Genomic DNA, 22,154 nt, shown 5'->3' on the forward strand with positions numbered 1-22,154 from the left:
CCCTTTCCAGGGCTGTGTTCACGTCTTACAGGTTCAGGTTTCAAATTCTAAACCTGGATTTTTATAAAAAGAAAGGGCTGTATTCGATTTCAGATCAAACTAACCATTCTATTTCATGGCGCACCAGCATTCCCACCACTCATGGCACGCCCTTTCGTTTTCCATGAGCCGGATCACCCTCTAACATGCTGCATAACCTATTCTGTTTATTATCTGTCTCCCCTGCTAGAATATAAGCTCCATGAGGGCCGGACTCTTTGTTTTGTTCACTGATTCCCAGTACATCTGTTCAGTAACAAAGAAGGAATTGTCCCATTTATGCTTTTATCTTTTATTTTTAAGACTATCCATCTTCAAAAAAGGCACAAATACAGTTTTATTTTAGCAATACGTTGCGATTTAAAATGACAGTTAAGCACGTGTTTTAAAATGTGCACTTTCTCTAAATGCTTTATAAAGATAAAAAAATCTGTTCAAAGGACCACAGAATCATGGTCTATATGAATACGACTCATGTTCAATTTCCAAAGAAGTCACAGGCCCCTGACACGCTGGAAGAACACAGTGGTTGCAAAGAATGAAGAACCTGATTCTGCAACGCCAGGGGCGGAGCAGGTGTCCGAGGTGGCAGAGCCCGGTCCAGACACACCAGGTAACCGGGCCTGCAGGCTCATTCTCTGGCAGCACTGTCCTGGGCTGGGCACCATGGTGTTGGCAGGAAGTGCACTGCATTGCTTACTAATTTCTAAAACCTTCATCTTTCATTTGTCCCTTTCTTAAAATATTCCTTCTGCTTTTGGAAAAACTAACAGATGATTACAATGGTCAAACTTTTTCAAAGTGTTCATTTGTTTCTTTAACAGAGGAAATGATGAGAGACCATTTTCCCACGGGTGAAGGATAATATGTAACATATGGTTCGATGATGTCACCAGCTCTCAGGCAAGAGTTTCATCCAGGGGCACTGGTCCCTTCGTTTGAACACGTTCAGGATTTCTGACATTCCTTTTTCCGAACCTTTGATTTTGGTGCTGTGAAAGGGACAGAAGAGAAAAGAAGATGAAGCGGCAGGCCCATGTCACACTCCCTACATCATGATTCGTTTGAAGTGAGGTACATTATACACAGTAGGGACAACTGACCGTTTGGATTTTCTTGTTTGTAGAAGTTCTTTAACATTTCCACTGCTTCCTCGGCCCGATACCCCGGAATGCACTGGTGAAGAGTTAAAGTTGAGAATGAACATAGGCCTGTCATAATGTGTGTTGCATCCCACAGAAAACAATACATAATTACATAAACATTTTTCAGATCATGTTAATACTTTGTGGATACTAGTAACACGGGAAGTATGTTTCCAAAAGAATACACAGTATGGCCTGCCAAACATCATTTGCAATCAACTAATTATTATTTCTCAATCAACTACTGAAGCTATGAGCTATGTGATCTTGGTTAAGATTCTTAAACTCTCTATGCCTCGGTTTCCTCATCTGTAAAATGTACGAAATTATAGCAATTAACCCAGAAGGATTTGTGAGGGTTCAATGAGATTAAATAATGCCTGTGAAGTACCTGGCACATCATAAAGGCTCATTAAGCATGAGTTATTTTTATCTGCTCTTATTTACTGTGCCCCATTAAGTGTCCGATGCTATAGAGCTATGGCTGGCTATCAGCTAAAAAGGGCTGTTATATTTTTAAAGGGTTGTTAAGAAAAAATAAGAATATGAGTCAGAGGCATAAACGGCTCACAAAGGCTAACATACTATCAGGATCTTTACAGAAAAAAAAATTTGTCAATTCTTACTATGAAGGAGTTTTTTTAGTGTTCAGTTTGAGCTATCTTTGGTATCTAATTGGGGAGAAGAGAGCAACATGTGGAAGAATACGACATTGTGAGAACAGTGAGGATCTGAAACTTGAACTTGCCTTCATGACGGATAATAAAGAGGCTGACCAGGGCACCAGGGAAAGAATAAGACAAGCTTGGGTTGCACGTGAAGAAACCAGCTGATGGGCGCAGGGGTGATTATTAAGGGAGTACAAGGAGAGAAATTAAAGGGATAAAACAAGGTCAAAATATATAGGTTTGAAGGCTTGTCACAGGAGTTTGGGCTTGATAGGCTGCACCCTTCTGAGGTGCATGAAATGATACAGAGCAGAGACTGCAGGGAGGCCCGTGCGGAGGCGCCACCCAGGCGGAAGGACCCAGCGAGCACCGGCACAGGGACTAGCAGGCACGGCCCGCTGCTCAGGATGAGCCCCCCTTTCTCCTGGGCCTGCAAAGGCTGCATAAACCTGCCCCGTCAAAACAAATACCCTTTTATGAGTTCAGCGCTTTTAGATCCCACATATGAGATCACGCGGTACTTGTCTTTTTCTGTCTGACTGAGCATAATGACCTAGAAGTCCATCCTTATTGCCGCAAATGGAAGGATTTCCTTCTTTTTTATGGCTGAATAACATTCTGTGTGTGTGTGTGTATTTATGTATCATATTTTATTTTTAGAAGCAAAAAGTAAAATGGTGGTTGCCAGGGGCAGAGTGTGGCCGAAATGGGGTGACACTGGCCTAAGGGTACAAAGTTTCCATTATAAGAGGGTTAAGTTCCAGGAATCTAAGATACAATGTGGTGACTACAGGTGGCAGCGATATACTGTATACCTGACAGGTGCTAGGAGAGTAGAGCTGAAATGTTCCCACCACAGCAACAACAATGACAACATGGTAACTATGTGAGGTGATGGATGTACTAACTCACCTTATTGTGGTAAACATGTCACAACATATACATGTTTCAAATTATCATGTTTTACACCTTAAACTTACACAATACTATAGGTCAATTTTGTCTCAATACAGCTATGGGGAAACAACTCAATGACTTTCCTTCTACCCTGCCTCCAGGCAAGCTGCTCCCTGCTGCTGCTCCCTGAGAATTTTCCAGAACTGTGGCCCTCATTTTGGGGGCTCTCATTTCCTCCTCAACCTCCTCCTCGCTGGCTTGTGCTCCCAGGACTCCACTGAAACTACCCTCTCAGATTCAAGGGCAAGGAAAAAAAATAATGTAAATGCTGGTATTGATTGCTACACACCAAAAATAGTACGTGGCAACTAAGCAAAAATACTGAATTTGTGCAAAAATATTGTGTTTAAGGTAAATAGCATCTACTGTCACCATCAGAGGCCAAGCTTCACAAGAACTTGGTATAGTATGAAGCCGGGGACACTAACTGGGTGGAAGCACCAACAGCGGTAGTGTCTTCACACATACCTCAAGGCCTGGGTAAAGATCGTCAGAAGATACCTCGGGAGGCAGGGGACTCTCCTTCCACAGAGATTCTGTCCATTCTGAGCTGGCACCCACCTGGAAATGACTGCCTGTCGTCTTACACTGAGGCACAAATGAACTCGACCAGCAGTCCTGAGAGCGTCTCGTTCTCCCAGGGCCTCTGGAATACCCACCACACGCTCACTCTTTGCAAGCCCACGATGAGATCAAAGTAATTACAAAAAAAAGGCATAACAGTTTATGTTACCTGAAACGGTCTCCCGGTGTTTGGTAAATCAGCAGAGGCAATATCCAGAACAGAGCCACAACCACCAAAACGTTCATTCTGACAGCCGTACACCACCAGCGGGATTTATAAGAGAGAATCAAGGTCCTACTGAGAATGTGCAGTTCAAGGCAAAACCAGGATTTACAGCAGCCATCCTGGCGAGGAAAGCTCATGCTACTCTTAAAAACAACTAAGCTGAGGCTTAAGCTTAAAAATCATACAACCCAGTTACACAAAAGAGGTTTAAAGGATTTAGAAATTAATATCTCACAATCGCAAACAGAGTGAAAACTAAATATGCAGCTGGCAAATGTTCACAGTTTGGTGCTCTCTCTGGTTTTTCCTAAATCAGTGTTTTTGGAATCATTAGAGAATTGGAGCCAGAAAAGAGGCAAGAGTTAATCCAGAGATTTTTCACCTTTTAAAAATAACAGATTGTTCCCTGTTCTTTCCCCAAATAAAATATAACCTGAATCCCCGTACAAAGCAGACTGAAGCTGAGCCACTCTGTAAGGCACAGTGGGGAGAGAATTCTTTTGACCGTAACTGCCCTTTCTAGAGACTATACATTTTATCACACTCAAAACCCTCTGTATTATTTTTTATATGATCAAATGATTCACACATGCATAGTAAAATAAGTAGACAAAAATATGCAAGTGTGAAACCGAGGTTTTTAATTATTAAATTTTTAAAAATCTTTAGAGACTAAGTTGCAGCACTCAGTATTTGTGTCCCTTGCTCTTTCATGAAACAAGTCAAAGAGCTGTAACTTTAGCAACTTCCCCTCTAGTTACAATTAAACCACAAATGATTGGTTTGTTGTTTTTACTTTGTATTGACTTCTGACTTACAGTTTTTCATATACTGTAACAGGACTTCGTGGCAAAAAATAAACCAACAAAAACATATAAACAGAGAAAGGAAATGTTTAAATCACCAAAACCTACCGTCCAAAGGAAAGGCTTGGGGGCACAGTCATCAGGCCTTTCCCCAGGCGCAGTTTTATAACCTACTTCAGCTTCGGTTATGATTTACCCTTCCGTAACGAGGTAGTTTACAGGTATAGAGCACGGGGCAAGGATACTGACGAGGCGCAGGGCGGCGGCGCACATGATGCAGGGCTCCACCGTGACGAACAGCACCGCGCGCCCCAGCACCGCGCCCGGGCTCCGGCCGCCGCGCCGGCACCAGGCCAGCGCCTGATCGATGGCCACCATCTCCGCGTGCCGAGTCGCCTGAAAGAGACAGCAGCTGGCCTTCGCGCTTTCTGCCACGCGTAACTGTATTCTGCAAATACTCAAAAATAAATGCAAAAACCAAAACCGAAAAACGGGCCTATTGTTTCTGCCAACGTTTTAAAGAACGGAGGTCTCGGGACACCCTGGGCAGTGGACAACGCATTCCCCAGGTCAAGTGCCGCGGCCTCACCAACAAAACACATTTCAACTGAAGTGCCCTACGAATTATGCTGTATGTTTGGTTAAGTACCTAAGAAGTTGGGAGACACTCTTTCAATTAAAATGCCAAAGCAGAGAGATCTGTCCAAAAAAAAAAAAGATGAGCCTGGTGTTTCCGAATATTTTAGGGAAAACTTGCAATTTTCATAAGCACGTGCTCCAGTTCCCAATGGGTTTCCAAGGCTGTCACTGACCTCACTCTGAGCAAATCTATACTTAGCTTATTGGAATGTCTCACATTGTCTTTGGGATGAGATTTTATATTCTGACAGACCTTAAAGAGAAGCAGATTCTTGGTATAGGTCTCAGATGCTTCATGCAGGCAGTAGAACACAGGAGAAATCACACAGCACTTGGAATCAATCGCATTTAAATCTGAATCCGGACCATGATGTTACTAATTATGTTACGTATGTTCTCTAAGCCTTGGCTTACCCATACGTAAAGTGGTGTCTGTATGTCTTAAAGGAATCTGAATTCCTTTAAGGAAGCGCATGCCGTAGAATGCTATATATGTACCCTGCTACGTGACAATTATAATACTCATGATCATCACATTTATCAACAAACTGATACTGAGTGTTAACTATGTACAAGCCACTGTGCTAAATTCTGTGTGAATAAGAAGTCTCTGTCCTCAACAAGAATAAAGTCTGGTAGGGTAAACAGAAAGGTGCTCCTTTACCTGTGACTAGGGCAGGGAGTCAAAAATGCTGGCACAGTGGCCCAAGTACCGTGAAAGCCAGGACTATAAACTCCGGGCCAGAGGGCGCTTTAGAGAAGAGGCTCGCGAACCGGGCCGCACACCAGAACCAACTGGGGAGCCTGAAAAGTTCCCCCAACTCGAGTGCCTTTTAAAAATCAGATTCAGATTTACTAAATCAAATCTCCTCGTAGTTCTCAGTAAGTAACTGCTAAACTGAATCGTTTCAGTCAACCTCCTCTTTTACGGCTGAAGAGCCGGAAGCTAGGATACGGAGGACTAAAGATACACAAGGGGACAGGGGATGACGGTGGTGACAGAGGGTGGTGGTGGAATCAAAGCCAAGAGTAGGACTCAGGTCTCCTCACTTGGGGTCAAGTCTTTCTCTGTAATTATAGGATATTCTTCTCTAGCACACAGAATGCCAAAAAAATCCAGGTTAATTTCAAAGTAAAGAAGAAACCAAGGCCCCTGGGAGGGTAGATGGGTGCTGTTAGGACATGCAGAGTTCCTGTGTTAAAGATATTGTGCCAAACCACAAAATACAGGTAGGGGAGAGATGACAATGATCTAAAATACAAAAGTCTCCTCCCAAGTATAAGTATTATATATTCCCTAATTGTTGTATTATGTTTATTACTTATCTCACAGGTATTTTGACATCCACATAACTGCTTTGTGAATCCGGGTTCCCACTGTGCATGTGTTTTGCTAAGCCTCAGTTTGTTTTTGATGGACAGGATGGATGACTTGAAGCCCACATAGCACCAGTACCAACACCAGCTTGTTCCCTGGCTCCCAAGGTCATACAACAAGGTCAAAGTCTGTGTGAGTGGGCTTATGCTCTCTTTGAGCCCGCCTAGCACTTCTTATAATCATAAAATCTGACTCTTCATCTACACTTACTGTGACACACTGTTGTGATACATATTCAAGAAGTGTTGCCTTAATTCATGAACTTTTCAACCTAACCACAATAAATTTAAAGTCCCACAGCCCATTAAAGTGAACATACTTCATGGAGGTACAGAGACAGCGGGCAGTGGAGAATTCATTCTGTTAAATTATCTGAAATAGAAATAGCTTCTTTATACACCTTTTATCGTTACTCGAGAATGTGATATGTTTTGTAAGGTGGAATTTTCATATGTTAGATTTGTTTAAAACGGAGATTGACAGTTTCTTCCACACTGACACTCCCATGTAATAAAATCGCCTCTTAGGTTGTACTCAAGCATTAAAGTAAAACTCCATGAAATAGAAAATCAGCTCCGAAGGTTTTATTGGTTCATTAAATTTTTCTGAATTCTCCAAATTTTAAAAAGTCAACATGTGTCACTTTTAGAATCGGAGAAAAAAAAAATCAGTCAAAAAAAAAAAAGAGATGTTTAGGGAAACTACCCTTCCGCTGACACCTACTGGACGCCCACACCCACCTTCTCGCCAGCTGTGGCAGTGGCCCCCACTCCTACCATCCCTGCCCTTTGCCTACATCATACCACTGAACTCACATACATTTTTGGTTTGATTAACTTCATTTCTTCCCTTCCCCACAACTTCATTGTTGTAGACCAGAAGGCAGCCAACAGGAACTTCAACATTTTCTAGGGCTTCTTTGGCCTGGAAAACAAAGTGGAAAACCTCAGGTGTAATGTTCAGTACTTGAAAGGACTATAGGAAAAAAATAGATGCAGCAAGAGCCATAAACACAGGTATAAATACTGGAACAAAGAAATGGGACTGACCTTTCCCTCTTCTCAGATACAGTTCAGTACTTGGTGCACTGCAAGAATTTTTAAAACGTGCAATACCTGACTATTTAGTAAGGGGCACTGACCCCTTTTCCCTTAGATTGTCAGATAAAAAAATGACAACGGCCAACATAATAGCCATCCGGCGTGAATGAATCAAAGTTATACCTATTTTTTTGTCAGACTTGCAAGAAATATATGTTTTGATGTGCCACAGAATTTTAGTAATTAATTTGTGTGCCATGAGATGAAAAAGTTGAAAATCACTGCTCTAGAAATCTGGAAAAACGAAGGAAATATATCCTCTCGACCCTCCAGAGGGCGCTCAGCCCTGCTGAAACATTGGCCGTGGCCCAGAGAAACTGATTCCAGACTCCTGGCCTGCAGAACTGTAAAGGAATCAACTTGTGTTGTTTTATGCCACCAAGTTTGTGGCAATTTGTTACAAAGGGCACAGGAAACTAATACGCCCCATTAAGACAAAGAAAAGACAAGCTAAAACCTGAAGAAGGTCATTGCAAACCACATACTGAACAAAGACCTAGTATGTAGACTACGTAAAGAGCTCTCAAAAATTCAACAAGGAACTCCAAACAAGCCCATTAGAAATGGGCAAAATATATTAACAAACATTTCACCGAAAAAGGCATGCAAATGGCAAATAAGTACATGAAAAGACGGCCACATCACTAGCCATTAGGAAAATGCAAATTAAAACTACAATGAGACAGCACCACACACCTATCAGAATGGGTAAAATGGAAAATAGAAACATCAAATGCTGGCAAGGCTGTGGAGAAACAGGACCACTCGCACACGGCTGGTAGGAATGTAAAATGGTGCAGCCACTCTGGAAAACAGTTTGGCAGTTTCTTAAAAAGCTAAACATGCACTGAACGTATAACCCAGCAATTGTACTCTTGGGCATATATTTACCCAGGAAAATGAAATCTTAGGTTCCTACAATGCATAATTTCATATTCAGAAACCAATGTTCATAGGACTTTTATTCATAATAGCCAAAAACTGGAAATGACCCAAATGTCCTTCTGTGGGAGGATACTTAAACAGTGGTACAGCCACACCATGGAAAAGTACACGGCAATAAAAAGGAATGAACTACTGACTGACTCAACAGCCTGGACGAATCTCAAGGAAATTATGCTGAATGGATAAAAAATACATAATCTTAAAAGGTTACATATTCTTGTATATAACATTCCGGGAATGACAAAATTATAGGCATGGAGAACAGACTAGTGGCTGCCCAGGTTTAGGGTTTTGGGAGGGGATGGTGGCCATAAAAGGGCTGCCTCAGGGAACCTGTGGTTATGGGGCAGTTCTGGTGGTAATTACACAAAAGTAGACACGTAACAAAATTACACGGAACTACCCGAGTGCACGGAGCGCCGACGCGGCCTGGGTACACTCAGGCTGCAGCATTGCTCTTTGCCTGGTTCTGATACTGCGCGAGTGTTACGTACAATGTTACCTAATTAGAGGAAACTGGGTGAAGGGCATATGGACCTTCCCTGGGCACTTTTTTTGCAACTTCCTGTGAAACTGTAATTATTTCTAAATGAAAAATGTTTAAAAAGGTGCAGTGAATGAGAAGTATCTGGGAATGCAGATTAAGAGATGCCCAGTGAGGTAGGGGGAAAACCAGGAGCGTCTGGTGTTATGAATGACCCAGTGATGTGGAGGCAACCTGAGGAGAACGGTGGCAATGAAAACCAGTGGCTTGAAGGGTGACTTATCTACAGTTAAATGTCCAGCTTCTATTTCAACACACGGCTATGGCGACATCTCAAGCATTCTGATTCTGAGCTTGCAAATGATAAGAGTTTACAATTTAATGAAAAACTTACTTTGAACCAAGACTATTTTAAGGGCTTTGTAAATACTAATGTATTTCGTTTACAACACTGTGAGATAGGTTCGATGATCTTTCCCATTTTACAGATGAGGAAACTGAGACATAGGAGGCTGTGGAATCTGCCCATGTGAGAGGCTGGGACTGGGGCCCAGGCAGTCGGGCTCCATTCATTCATTTGCTCAACAGTGTTTGTGGAGCAGCTACCCGGTGCCAGGTTCCTCAGCAATTCACCACTGCTCTGCCTCTAATTTCTACTCCAGTCACCCCTGATCAGCTACTTTCTCAGTGTGTGGTGTCAAAGAAGCTCCAGTTCAAGAGGCAAAAGGAGAGGGAACACTTAGCAAGAGTGAGACACAGGAAGTCTGACAGAACTGAAAGAGAATAAACAAATGGAGAGGCCACATGACAGACTTTCTGTCAAACTATCCACTTCAAACATGTAGAAGAGAAACCAAGACCAAGAGGGAAGGGAGGCTGGGCCTGGGGCCCGGGAGAGGGAGAACCCGTACTGCCCAGGGGGATCCAGGTCCTGACTTATTCGCCTGGAGGACACGGGGGTGGGCACCCTCAGAGGCCTGGCAGCCTCTCTCCACCCAGGCCTCCAAGAGACTGGGCTTGTGCATTTCATTCTTTCTTGTGGATTTTTTTTTTCCTGCCAGCAAATTTATCTCCTTTTACTCTATTTCCTACCTCCTCTCTGCAGATTCCCAACCACAGAGCTGACCCTTGCGACACATGGATTTGAACTGCAAGGACCAACTGAAAAAATCCTCCTATAGGTGGATCTGTGCAGTTCAAACCCATGTTATTCAAGGGTCAACTGTCTACGTGTATATATGCACAGATAAAATATACATATTTGCTTTGCCGTCAAGTTCAAAATAGATTTAATTAGGCTGAAAATAATTTTCTATCCATCGCATCTCATACTTCCCAATGCTCCCACCAACTCCTCTGGCAAGTCCGATCCTTGCTTTATGAATGCAAAAGAGCTCAGGCAAATTGGCTCTGAGAGCTGTGCGGGGAGGTTTTAACTATCGCATCTTTTGGAAGAGAGGCCAAGGCTCAGTTACTATGTAAAATGGCCACTTGGTCTTCCACATGCTTTCAGAACTGAAGAATGAATCTCCCTTCTTCCCAAACACTGGCCTCCGCTTTGTCTTCATGCGTCCTTTCTTTTGCTCTAGTCAGGGCCTGCTGGTTAAAGATGATGGCAGCTCCGGGACGGACGAGTCAGTCTCCTGAAAGCCATCACTCTATAGACTAATTTCTAGTGAGGTGGTAGTAAAGTCGGGGAGACTGGGGGCAGACTGCAGTTTGCACGGACTCTTGATGAGCCCCCAGATAGATTTCCTATGAAAGAAAGAAAAAGCTGGGGGGAAAAGCAATTCAGCCAGAATGACTCTTAGGTAATAACATCCAAAAGATTACACTAAAGATTACGGCAGTACAGTTACTGCTAATGACACTCAGAAGCTCCGTTTTCCTCTATCAACTTTAAATTCCTCAGCCTGGCACTGAAAGCCTCCCAACTACCACCCATCCCCACCAGCCAACTGAGCCAGCCTAACTTTTCACTATTTTCCTAGGCCCTTGGTTCTTACCCTTTTCACAGTCAAATCCCCTGTGAGAATCTGATGACAGCTATGGACTCTCTCACACTGAACAGGCAGGTGCACATAACGTTGTTATATATAGTTTCAGGGCCCCAGGTTAGGAAGCCCTTTTCTAGACAGACAGCTGGATCGCCTCCTAACCCCAGACAAAGCCCCCCCATTTCTTGGTACTTGACAGTTCCTCTGCTTTCATCAGCCTTTCCCTTCCTTTCCACCAACCCGCATACCTTTTGTTCTTTTAAAAATTCAGTGAGCATCCCAAATTGGTCTCAACTGACTTGCTCAGGACTTTGTTGCGTATTATCTGAGAGCACTTTATACCTGTCTCTTATTTTGGACCCTGGACATGTTACTTATTAACTTCTCCATTAGTGCATGGGTTAGGTTCATCCATTAAACAGTATGTTCCTGGGGGGCATGCACTAGATCCAGGCACTAGCAAACCTGACTTGCTCACCTTTGCAGCCTGGGCAGCCAGCACAAGGCCTAAAACATGAGAAACACTTAATTACACCACATTTGTTGAAATGGATAAGTATCTGTGCTTGATTTCCTTAAGAATTTCCCTCAGGCCCAGTACAATGTTATACTAATACCAGACACCCAGGAAGTGAATCCTGTAACAATATATAACTGATTTATTCTAGAACACTTGCTTTCTCTAGATAGATCTAGATAGACACACACACACGCACACACACGCACACACACGCGCGCGCACACATGCACACACACACGCGCGCACACACACGCGCGCACACACACGCACACACACGCGCACGCACGCGCACACACACGCGCACACACACACACGCACGCACACGCGCACACGCACACACGCACGCGCGCACACACACGCGCACGCACACACATGCACGCACACACACACGCACACACACGCACGCACGCCCAGCACACGTCTGTCCCCACTAAGGAGCTCGGGGCGCCCAGAAGGGCGGGAAAAGCGTGGATGACACACGAGCCCGCCATCGACGGTCCTGTCCCAGCCAGGGGAGGTTTAAGTAAAGGAACAGAAGGCAGTAGGACGGACGCACGGTGGAACCCGCCCGCACGGCCCCGTCTTTCTCCCGACCGGACCCCCGCTTCCCTCCTTCTCCCCCTGGGCGGGTCTCGGGCCGTGAACGCAACGCGCCGGCGCCCGGCGGACCGGAGAGTGTTCCCAGGAAAGAAGGGGCGCGCCGCGCACGTGCCAGCGGCAGCCGCTGGGGGCGCTTCGCGCCCGTGAACGAGGAACCATCTCTGCATTTCCTCTCCCGTCCCCGGCCCGCCGGTTCCCCGGAGAACGGGCGCCGTCGGGGCCGCGGGGCGAGGAAGCTCCTGGGACGTTGGCTCAACAGAGCCGGCCGGGCAGCGAGCCGTGGAAGTTCCCGCCCGCGGCGTCGACCTCCCGGGCTCCTCACCATCTGCATGGCCTCCTCCATCCACTTCTCGATCTCCTCCGCCGACACCCAGCTCTCGCCGCCCGTGGCCGGCGCGGGCAACTCCTTCGCCTCCATAGCGAGCCGGGGCCGCCGAGGAGCGCTGCACCGGAACTCGGCGCGCGGCGGACGCCGTTTCCGGGGACGTCGAACGGCGACGCACCCGGGAGCGAGTTCCGGGCGGACCCGGGCGCCGCGGCCGAGGGAGAGGCGGCGGCCGCGCGGCGGCAGCGGCGGAAAGCGCAGCCGCTCCGCCTTGTCCCCGCCCCTGCCCGCCCCCGGGACCGTCTCCGCGCCTAGTCGCGCTCGTGGTGTCTGGAGAGCGGCGAGCCGGCCGGCGGCGCTCCTGCCGGGTCGTCCAGGTCGGGTGACAAAGAGACGGTTTCCTGGGGCCACCCCCACCCCTAGGCAGCCCGCACCCCAGGGCCTGAAGATGCTGAGATCTATGTGGAATTTTCTCAAACGTCACAAAAAGAAATGTATCTTCCTGGGCACGGTCCTCGGAGGTGGGTGACAGCGTTCTTGGAACTGGGCCCCGGGAGAAGGGGCGGGAGAGGCGGCTGTCGTCTACAAACAGAGGGGCCGGGACCCTAGCCCGCATGTGGGGGGGAGCCCGTCGCGCGGGGAGCGGGGCGACCAGCCCCCCAGGCTCTGCACAGCTCCCCGGGTTTGGAACCGGGGCCTTGGCCCTGCCCCTTGCTCTGTTCGCCGCGCGTCCTTGGGACCACCCGCCGCACTTCAGTGTCTGTTTCCAAGCATCCCTCTCGTACGGACACGTGTTTTGTTTTTGTCGTGTGTATTTTGTTTTGGTTTTTTTTTTCCAACGCGCTTCTCTCGTTTTCCTGAGATTCTTTGTTTCTCTTTGGCCCTCCTGGTACTTTGCTTGGCCTTCGCCCTTCCAAGTTTCGTAATAATAATCTAGGAGTTACCCAAAGTCTGCACGTCAAGTGGTGTTTCAGGTTACCTTGCATCTTTGAGAACAGCACAGTTGCCAGAAGGACTGGAAGGTATACACTAGGCAGAAACACAGAAAACACCACCAGTATTTTAGCTCTGTTTCTGCTGTTTTAGAATACGAGCTGCGCGGTGTTTGTGCAGGAAGACAGCGCTCTCTGGATGTGCAGGCCTCCTTGGGATCTGCCAGGCTGGGATCAGCGCCCATCTAGCTGATGTGACCGAGTTGCACAAGCTGAAAAGAGATTTAGAGAAGATAGCAGCCTTGAGAGCCCTTTTCCTCATAGGGCAGTCATGTCATAATGAGCAGGGGTGTTAAAGGGGAGAGTGAAAAGCCTTGTGAGATGTAGGAGAAGAAAACGTAGGAATGTTAAGAAATTTTTAGAATTTGAGGTTTTTGGGAACTCTTATCCCTAACTACATGCTTTGGTTACCGAAGTGCTTAAAAATCAGGAACGGAAATTTCCCAAAGAATTTGGTTGCTTTTCTCTTACTATTACTAGATTATATTCTTGTTATCCCCCAAACAGTTTGAAATTAGCAATACTCTTAGCATCAGTGATTTAGATCTGTTGGTTCTTGAAAGTTTGAAACAGGCATCTTGTTGATGAGGCAAGGAGAGAGCCTTTCCTCGTCTCTGGGGTCTATCATAATTTGATAATGAGCAGATATAAATTTTCATCTAAATATTTCAGAAATTCTTTACAGATACAGTGCGTTTTCCAATATATTCAGCCACTGACATCTAATGTATATTTAGATTAAGCTAAGACTGTTGAGTCCATTTTATTTATAGAGGCTAAAGATGTATGTGTGATGGAAGAAGTATAAATAAAGTATTTTTGCCACCACTAAAGGAAATGAGAAAACCTCTCTAGCAATCTCAGAAAGACTAGCATACCCCTTCCCACTTACAGAACAATCTGCCAGTAGATTAGGAGTAATCATAGGGGAAGCAGAAGATTACAGTTGAGATAGTTATAGATTTTTTTCAAAAATCTGTTGAGCGCTTAATAGTTACAAATTAAGAGGAACGAGAAAGAAAAAAAAACGGTTCATAGAAACAGAAAGAGAAAATAATCTTTGTGTTTTATAAAAAAAAAAAAAAAAAGTTAATCTAAAAAGAAAAAAGTAGATGACCTTACGGCATTTGAGCCTCATGTTGTTGTTTTTTGCTTCAAGGGAAAGGTCCTATAACATGTTACTTTTCAGTTAATCTAATTTAAGAAATATTTATCAAATGCCTGTAGTATTGAAGCTAATGTGATTGGAAATAGAAGATTTACAGAGATTTCTAATAGTAAATAGTTACCATTTATAGTAGTCAATGGGGATGACAACAGGATAGTTATTGTTACCCCCATTCAAGAATGTGGAAACTAGAGCCCTAACAATTTAAGAAATTTGCTCAGGTCTCAGAGTTGGTAAGAAGGAAGCTAGAATTCAAACCCAGGTGTGTTGGATCTCGAAGCACATTCTCTTTCCACACTATACCGCTTTGCTTTTGTGGACTTCATGGTCTGGTAGGAATGAAAAATAAGTGTCTTAGTCCATTCAGGCTGCTCTAACAAAATACCACAGACTGGATGGCTTATAAACAACATAAACTTATTTCTCACAGTTCTGGAGGCTGGAAGTCCAAGATCGGGGTCTCAGCATGGTTAAATGAGGGCCCACTCCAGGTTGCACACTTGTTGGATCCTCACGTGGCAGAAGGGGCTCTGCGAAAACCCATTCAGAAGGGCCCATCGCCTAAGCACCTTCCAGAGACTCCACCTCCTAATACCATCACATCAGGCATTAGGGTTTCAATATATGAATTCAGGGCAGGGGGGCACACAAACATTCACAACCTAGCAACAAGTACACAAATAATTAAAATGCAAAACAATAAGAGCTGAAGAAATGTTATATAGATGAAACTAGCATGTAGCATGTAAGGTTATAAAAAATCAGGAAAGGACTTTATGGAAGACACATATTGACAGGTTTGAAAGCTAGGTAAGATCTGTGTTCCAAGGGGGTTAGCCATCCAGTGGTAGGAAAAAATCCTAAGTAAAAACTTTGAAGTATAGACCTTTTTTTTGTTTTGTTTTTTAATATATTTTTATTGATTTTAGAGAGAGGAAGGGAGAGAGAGAGAAACATCAATGACGAGAGAGAGTCACTGATCAGCTGCTTCCTGCGTGCCCCCTGCTGGGGATCAAGCCCGCAACCCTGGCATGTGCCCAGACCGGAATCCAGCTGCAATCTGGATCATAGGTCAATGCTCAACCACTGAGCCATGCTGGCTGGGCTGAAGTACAGGCCTTCTTGAGTAAGAATTTACTACATTTTAAATGAGTAATTGCTTTAGACCAGTTTGTACAATTTGAACAGCTTATGCAAATACTAGAGCTTTGGCTCTCAAATTCTTTGGCTGGAGATCTTTACATTTTTAAAAATTAAGGACTCTAAAGATCCTTTTAATTTTTCTATCTAATTAATAGCTGCCATATTAGAAATTACAACTAAGAAATTTTTAAAATGCTAATTTAAAAATAATAATCGTGCACCCATAACACATTAACAGAATTATTTTTCTAAATTAGTGTAGAGTGGCATTGTTTTAAATTTGTGCCAATCTCTTTGCTGTCTGGCTTAATTGGAGAAAGCTGGTTTCTTGTATCTCATTTTGTACTTAGTCATTTGCAGTGCCACAGGTCATGTAGCCTCTAGAATACTCCACTGTAAACTCATGAGAGAATGAGAATGAAAAAGGCAAATAGTGTTTTAGTGTTATTATGAAAGTAGTTTTGATTCTCAGATCCCCTGAAAGCGTATTGAACACCTCCAGTAGTTCCCAAGCCATACTCTGAGAACCACGACACTATAGAGAAAGAACAGAGAACAGCCAGATTCATATTATTGGCTTAGCGATTTCTACAAGTCCCTGAGCATTGACATACTTTATATCTTAATCCCTGTAACTTCTGGTCTCTTAAGTTTTTCATTCATTTATTCATTCAACAAACATTCTAATGAGAATAGTGCCTACTCTCACTGTGTTCTGTATCGGGCTCTGGAAGTACAAAAAAATGAGACAGTGTCCTTGACTTTGAGGAACTCATGGTACGTAGAGTCCAGAAAGCAGAAATGGAAATAAACAAAAGTAGTACAATGATAGATAGTGTTATAATACTGTAATAGAGCAGGATGCTGTGGGGGAACATAGAGGAGAGAGAAGCATGAAGGTGTCTGGTGAGCTTCACTCAAGAATCCACTTAAGTTGTACAGCTAGCAAAGGAGAAGGGAACACAGTAGGAAAAGAGGGTGTTCAACAGATCAGAGACATTACTTCAGATGAGTCAAAGTGCCTTTCATTCTGGCTAACAACAGAGAACAAATAAGGAATGGCAGATGAACCTGGAGAACTAGCGATAGTGCAGACTGCCAAGGGCCTTCCTTACTGGACTAGTCTACAGAATCTGTACGTTATTCCATGTATCAGTGCATCTCAGTCTTTAGTATATTTTTATTTTTATTAATTTTTTAATATGTCTTTATTGATTTCTGGGAGAGAGAGAGAGATAGAAACATTGATGATAAGAGAGTCATTGATCAGCTGCCTCCTGCACGCTCTCCACTAGGGACGGAGCCCGCAACCCGGGCATGTGCCCTGACCTGGAATCGAACCGCCATCTCCTAGATCCTAAGTCACTGCTCAACCGCTGAGCTACAACAGCTGGGCTTTAGTATATTTTTAATAAAAATACAGAATCCTTCTTTCCAGGATCATTAATTCATTCAGCAACTATTTATGGAGCTCTTATTGGAGGTGTTTTCAAGGAACTTCCTTAAAGGCTACATTTTTAACAAGATCTTCAAGTAATTCTGATGTAAGTGGAACAGAGAATCCGTGTTAAGAAATGGTCAAGGGCGTTGAAGAATCCTAAACACAGAAATAAAGTAGTCAGATTTAAGTTTTAGAGAATCACTGCGTATGGAAGGTGGATTGGGAAGGTGTGAGACCAGGAACAAGACGGGCGTTAGGAGGTTGTTAAAGGAGGCACTGGTACTTAGGGTCTGAAGGCTGTGGTAGAGCAGTCAGGCAGCAAAGTTAGGCTGTATTTCTGAAGTAGAATCGGAACAGCAGGGTTGGGCAGTCTGTTGGATCAGGAGCAGTGTTAACACATTATTTTCAAGCTTTTATTTAAATCATTACCCTAGTGAAATAGTTATTCTGAAAGGGTTTTCACCCAGGGAGAGGAGGCTGAAACGTTTTTTAAAAACTGAATACATGATAGGGAAGCATCAGGAGACATTCGCTTCACCAACAGTGCTCCGCACGGAAACCTCAAAACATCTCACATTTATTTTTTGAGGTATTTAATGAATTTTTTCATTATTCATAAATAAAGTCATAGCTACAGAGGAAATGTTAACGCTATATAATCCCATCCTTTCCGTTTACAAGTGAAGAAATTTCGGCCCTAAGATAGGACAGGACTTGCTCAAAGTTACCTACCTAGGTCGTGCCATGGCCGTCAGTACCGTCTTCCCCCCAGAACTCAGGTACCCGGTCAGAATCGGGCGCTCCTGAGCTCCACAACCTAGCTAATTAATTGTCTTCATTCTTATTTTCCTAGGGAGACAAATCTGACAAAATCAAAATTTAGGAAATTTGGGAATGAAAGCCTGGGTAAGTTAGAATTTGCGTAGGAACTTCCTTCAGTAAATAATGGGTTGTGGGACTTCAGCTTTACTCCATGTATCAGTTTGCTGGGACTACCATAATGAAGTACCACCAACTGAGTGGCTCAAGCAGCATAAACTTACTCTTCTGAAGGCCAGAAGTCTAAGACCATTGTGTTGGCAGGATTTGTTCCTTTTAAGGGCCCTAAGAGAAGAATCTGTTTCAGGCCCCTCTCCTTGGCTTTGATGGCCATCTCCTACCTATTGACATAAGAAACCTTCAAACCTGGAGAGAAGTTTTGTAAGATTTATTTCAGCCAAACTGACATTGTGCCAGGAAGCAAGATCTCAGATGTTCCAGAGTGACAGTTTTACAGTTTCTTTTATACATTTAAAATAAAGGAGGGAACTAAGGAAAATTACATGAAAGTAGGAGAAAGCTAGGTACAGGGTAGTTAACAAGACTATGTGCTTCCTCCAGTGTGGTTACTCCTCTGAGGTATCTAAAAAGAGGATTACTCTGACATTTCAAAGGTGTGTTAACCTAGATACAACAACAATGGACTGGGCTTGCTTAAGGCAAAGATAAACCTTTTTATAGGCTTGGGGTGTGACTACCCATCCTGGCCTGCCTAGTTAGGAATTTATGACCAGATAACCCTGTGAGATTACTTTTAGTCAGATTTATTATAGAGCCCCTTTTCATCTATATCCCTGTATCTTTACATCATCTTCTCTACACATGCTTGTGTCTAAATTTTCTCTTCTTATATTATAAAAACACTAGACGTACTGGATTAGGGGCCACCTTAATGACCTCCCTTTAACTTGATTACCTCTGTAAAGACCCTGCGTCCAAATAAGGTAACATTCTGAAATACTGGGGCTTCAGCACAGAATTTGGGAAGGCACACAGTTCAACCCATAACAATGCATTTTTTTCTTTTAGCTTTAGTTAGACTATACTACATTTATCAAACAAATACAGTAGTCCCTAAAGAATTTTAATCAGACACATTGAGAATCTAATTAAAGCAGTGGACCTTCCCCCTGGAAAACACATATGCTAATCAAATTTACTATTATTCCTGAAAAACCTTAGGTATACAAAGGGCATTATTGTAGCGTTTCACTTTACACTATTATTGTTTGAGAAATAATAATTTTTTTTTTTAATATATCTTTATTGATTTCAGAGAGAGGAAAGGAGAGGGAGAGAGAGAGACAGAAACATCAATGATGAGTCATTGATCGGCTGCAGCCCGCAACCCGGGCATGTGCCCTGACCGGGAATCGAACCCTGATCTCCTGGATCCTAGGTCGACGCTCAGCCACTGAGCCACGCCCGGCCGGGCGAGAAATAATAATTTTACACATAACTTTTAGCAGTCTGTTGTATAAATAAAATATAGGCAGTTCATTGAGAAGTAGTTGTTATGTAACAGTTGCCTGTCAAAGGGTTACTTTGTGAAACATCAATTTCTTCATTTTGTTGGTTTTGTGGCACTGTTATCAGTTTATTTAAGATGGATTAAAAAGAAAGGTAGCTATGAAGTCACATGAAATTTTATTTGTGCTTTGAGCATGTTTATAATGCCTTTATTTGTATACAAACCTAACAACAATCATACTTTATTTCTGCCTAATTATTTGTAGCGCACACCCTTTTGATGAACTATGATTTTTAAGAGTATACAATATGTTATCATGTTCACCTATAATGCTTATTTTAGTGAAAACATTTCAGGATATGTGTTTGCTGTACAGGCCCTAGATGCATGCCTCCTCCCCATCTGTGACAAACAGACCAAATTCCATTATTTAGGCCATGCACAATTCTTAGGTTCTTTTTGGTAGATATTAGGTGCCCCAGACATTTGGAGGTGGGTGAGGATTAGTTGTTCCTTTACAACCTTGTTGCCAGGTTATAATGAAACATGCCAGCACACATAAAAACATCTGTTAGCAGGCATAGATAAAACTTGTATTATAAACTTGTTCTGTGAGCTCATTGAAGTTCCAATGTCCTTTTTGGTGTTACATTTTATCTTATATTTTTAAAAAGTATTATATATTGATTGAAGAAAATATGGAAAATATAGAGGAGCAAACAGAAGAAAAATCACCTGCTATCCCACTATTCAATAATGATCATTATTTATTATATGTTAGAAATGAAAACCCGTCTGTTTTTCTGTGTAGCTGCTTACATTAAAAAACAAAACTTCCGGGATTTTATTTTATCATCTAATAACATAACATGGATATTTCCTTGAGTCATTGACTGTTTATTAATGTGGTTTTTAATAGCTACATCAGATTCAATTGTATGGATAGACTGTAATTTATTTAAGCAAGTCCCTATTGCTGGTGATTTAGAATATCTCCAGATTCGATTCCTTTAGTTTTCAGACCTAGTACTTATTTACCTGTCTATCTTTAGCTGTTAAAATGACAATCTCCTTTTCCTTCTCTTTAGGTCACAATTCTTATATAATTCTTTAATTTAGGTTCTTAAAAGTTGTAATTTTTAGCATTTTGCTAATATAGGCCTTATATTTGAATAAAGCGGGTTAAAGATACTGTGTGGAATTTTTAATATACTAATTATTGTATTAATTTACTAGCTCGTTTTAAATATACAATTTTAGGAGTATATATCCTGGGGAAATATGGACAGAAGAAAATCAGAGAAATACAAGAAAAGGAGGCTGCAGAATATATTGCCCAAGCACGACGACAATATCATTTTGAAAGTAACCAGAGGACTTGCAATATGACAGGTAAAGCCAAGAGAACTGTTTATACATATGTAAAGTTATTTGATCATTTGTATTAATTGTATACCTCCTGGACCAAAGTTAGAAGAAAAGGCAAAGGAAGAATGATAAAATGTAGCAAGTATTTATTATATGATTTAACTGAAATACATCACTTAATGTGGATTTTAAAAATCAACATACAGTATAAATGCTTATTCATTTATTTTATTTATTCATTCAGCACATAATGTGCGGTACCCAGCACTGGGGAAGCAGAATGTGAACAATAAAAAAAATCCCCAAACTTCAAAGTTTATGTGCTCGTAAGAGAAAAACATGATACCCAACAAGTAAATAACTTTGGGCAGTGGTGGCTGCTCTAAGGAGACTAAAGCTGTGGGAGGGGTGGGGATGCTCCTTACGACAGGGCAGTGGGGAGAGCCAGGCCTCTTTGAAGAGGTGAAGAGGAGAACCCAAATGATACAGTGGAGGGAGCCATGCAAAATGCCAGAGTGCCTGAGGAGAAACCACAAAGGCTGTGTAGCTGGAGCCAATGAGCAGGGAGAAGTAAGGCTGCATGCAGGTAGGCCTGATCCTGTAGGGCCTTATGTGTCATAGTAAAGAGTGATAAGTGTGTTAAATTTACGGTAGGCAACTACAGACCTCTAAGTCTAGCACAATGTTACATACTCAAGCAGTGTTAGTTAATGGTAGCAATCTAACCTCCAGATTTAGAAACGTACTGGGAGAATGCCACACCAAAGTCATGTAAAAAGAACCAGTCATGTTATAACTGGCATAACCCCTGAAAGAATTCGTTCTCAAATCCATGTCAAACCTGTTTTGGTTTTGGGAGTTTTTTAAAAAATATTTAAAGCTTAATCCTGGATTTTCTCGTAACATTTTTTTAAAAACAGTTAATTTAGAACAAATTTATAAAGGTAAATTCTTTTTGTTGAATTTTAAAGGTAAAATTTTTTTCAGAGTTGAAAGGACATTATTTTTAGTTCAGTTTCATTTGACAGATAAAGAGGCTGAGATTAGGAGGTTAAGAGACACATCCAAAGTTATGGCTGGAGTATGATTTTTATATTTAAAATGATAATACTTCATTCTATAAAGCAAATAGTAATCATGAATACTGGACAAGGCACAGTGAGTAAAAGCACAGGCTCAGGGGTGAGGCGGATCTGGCTCAGCTCCCATTTTGCCTTGTAATATCTGTGTGTCTTTGGCAAACCTAAATCTCAGTTCTCTCCTCTATGAAAGTTCATCATAAAACTCACTTCATAAATGTTTTGTGAGAATGTGATGAGATAATACATATAAAGTGCTTGGCATATAATGCTCAGTAAA

At 42.7% G+C, this 22,154-nt stretch overlaps 2 protein-coding genes across 5 annotated transcripts in view; one reads left to right on the forward strand and one right to left on the reverse strand.

Moving 5' to 3' along the window:
• Nucleotides 1-315: 315 nt before the first annotated feature.
• Nucleotides 316-12,501, reverse strand: ADAT2 (adenosine deaminase tRNA specific 2). Its single transcript, XM_016223945.2, has 6 exons — nt 12,391-12,501; nt 7,242-7,346; nt 4,651-4,801; nt 3,543-3,649; nt 1,143-1,215; nt 316-1,031 (listed from the first exon to the last, which is right to left on the reverse strand). The coding sequence occupies exons 1-6, from the start codon at nt 12,484-12,486 to the stop codon at nt 988-990; spliced, it is 576 nt and encodes a 191-aa protein (XP_016079431.2). The 5' UTR covers nt 12,487-12,501; the 3' UTR covers nt 316-987.
• Nucleotides 12,502-12,747: 246 nt separating this feature from the next.
• PEX3 (peroxisomal biogenesis factor 3) overlaps nt 12,748-22,154 on the forward strand; it is a 28,567-nt gene continuing 19,160 nt past the window's right edge. For 3 of the 4 annotated variants that reach the window (XM_016223943.2, XM_016223942.2, XM_016223941.2), the window contains exons 1-2: nt 12,748-12,914; nt 20,688-20,819. In XM_016223943.2, coding sequence (XP_016079429.1) covers nt 12,842-12,914; nt 20,688-20,819 — 205 coding nt within the window. In that variant the 5' untranslated portion in view covers nt 12,748-12,841. The remainder of the gene's footprint in view (nt 12,915-20,687; nt 20,820-22,154) is intronic. The other variant, XM_016223944.2, reaches the window with a different exon arrangement.

Source organism: Miniopterus natalensis, chromosome 5 (genome assembly GCF_054644295.1).
Source record: "Miniopterus natalensis isolate mMinNat1 chromosome 5, mMinNat1.hap1, whole genome shotgun sequence".
NCBI lineage: Eukaryota > Metazoa > Chordata > Mammalia > Chiroptera > Miniopteridae > Miniopterus > Miniopterus natalensis.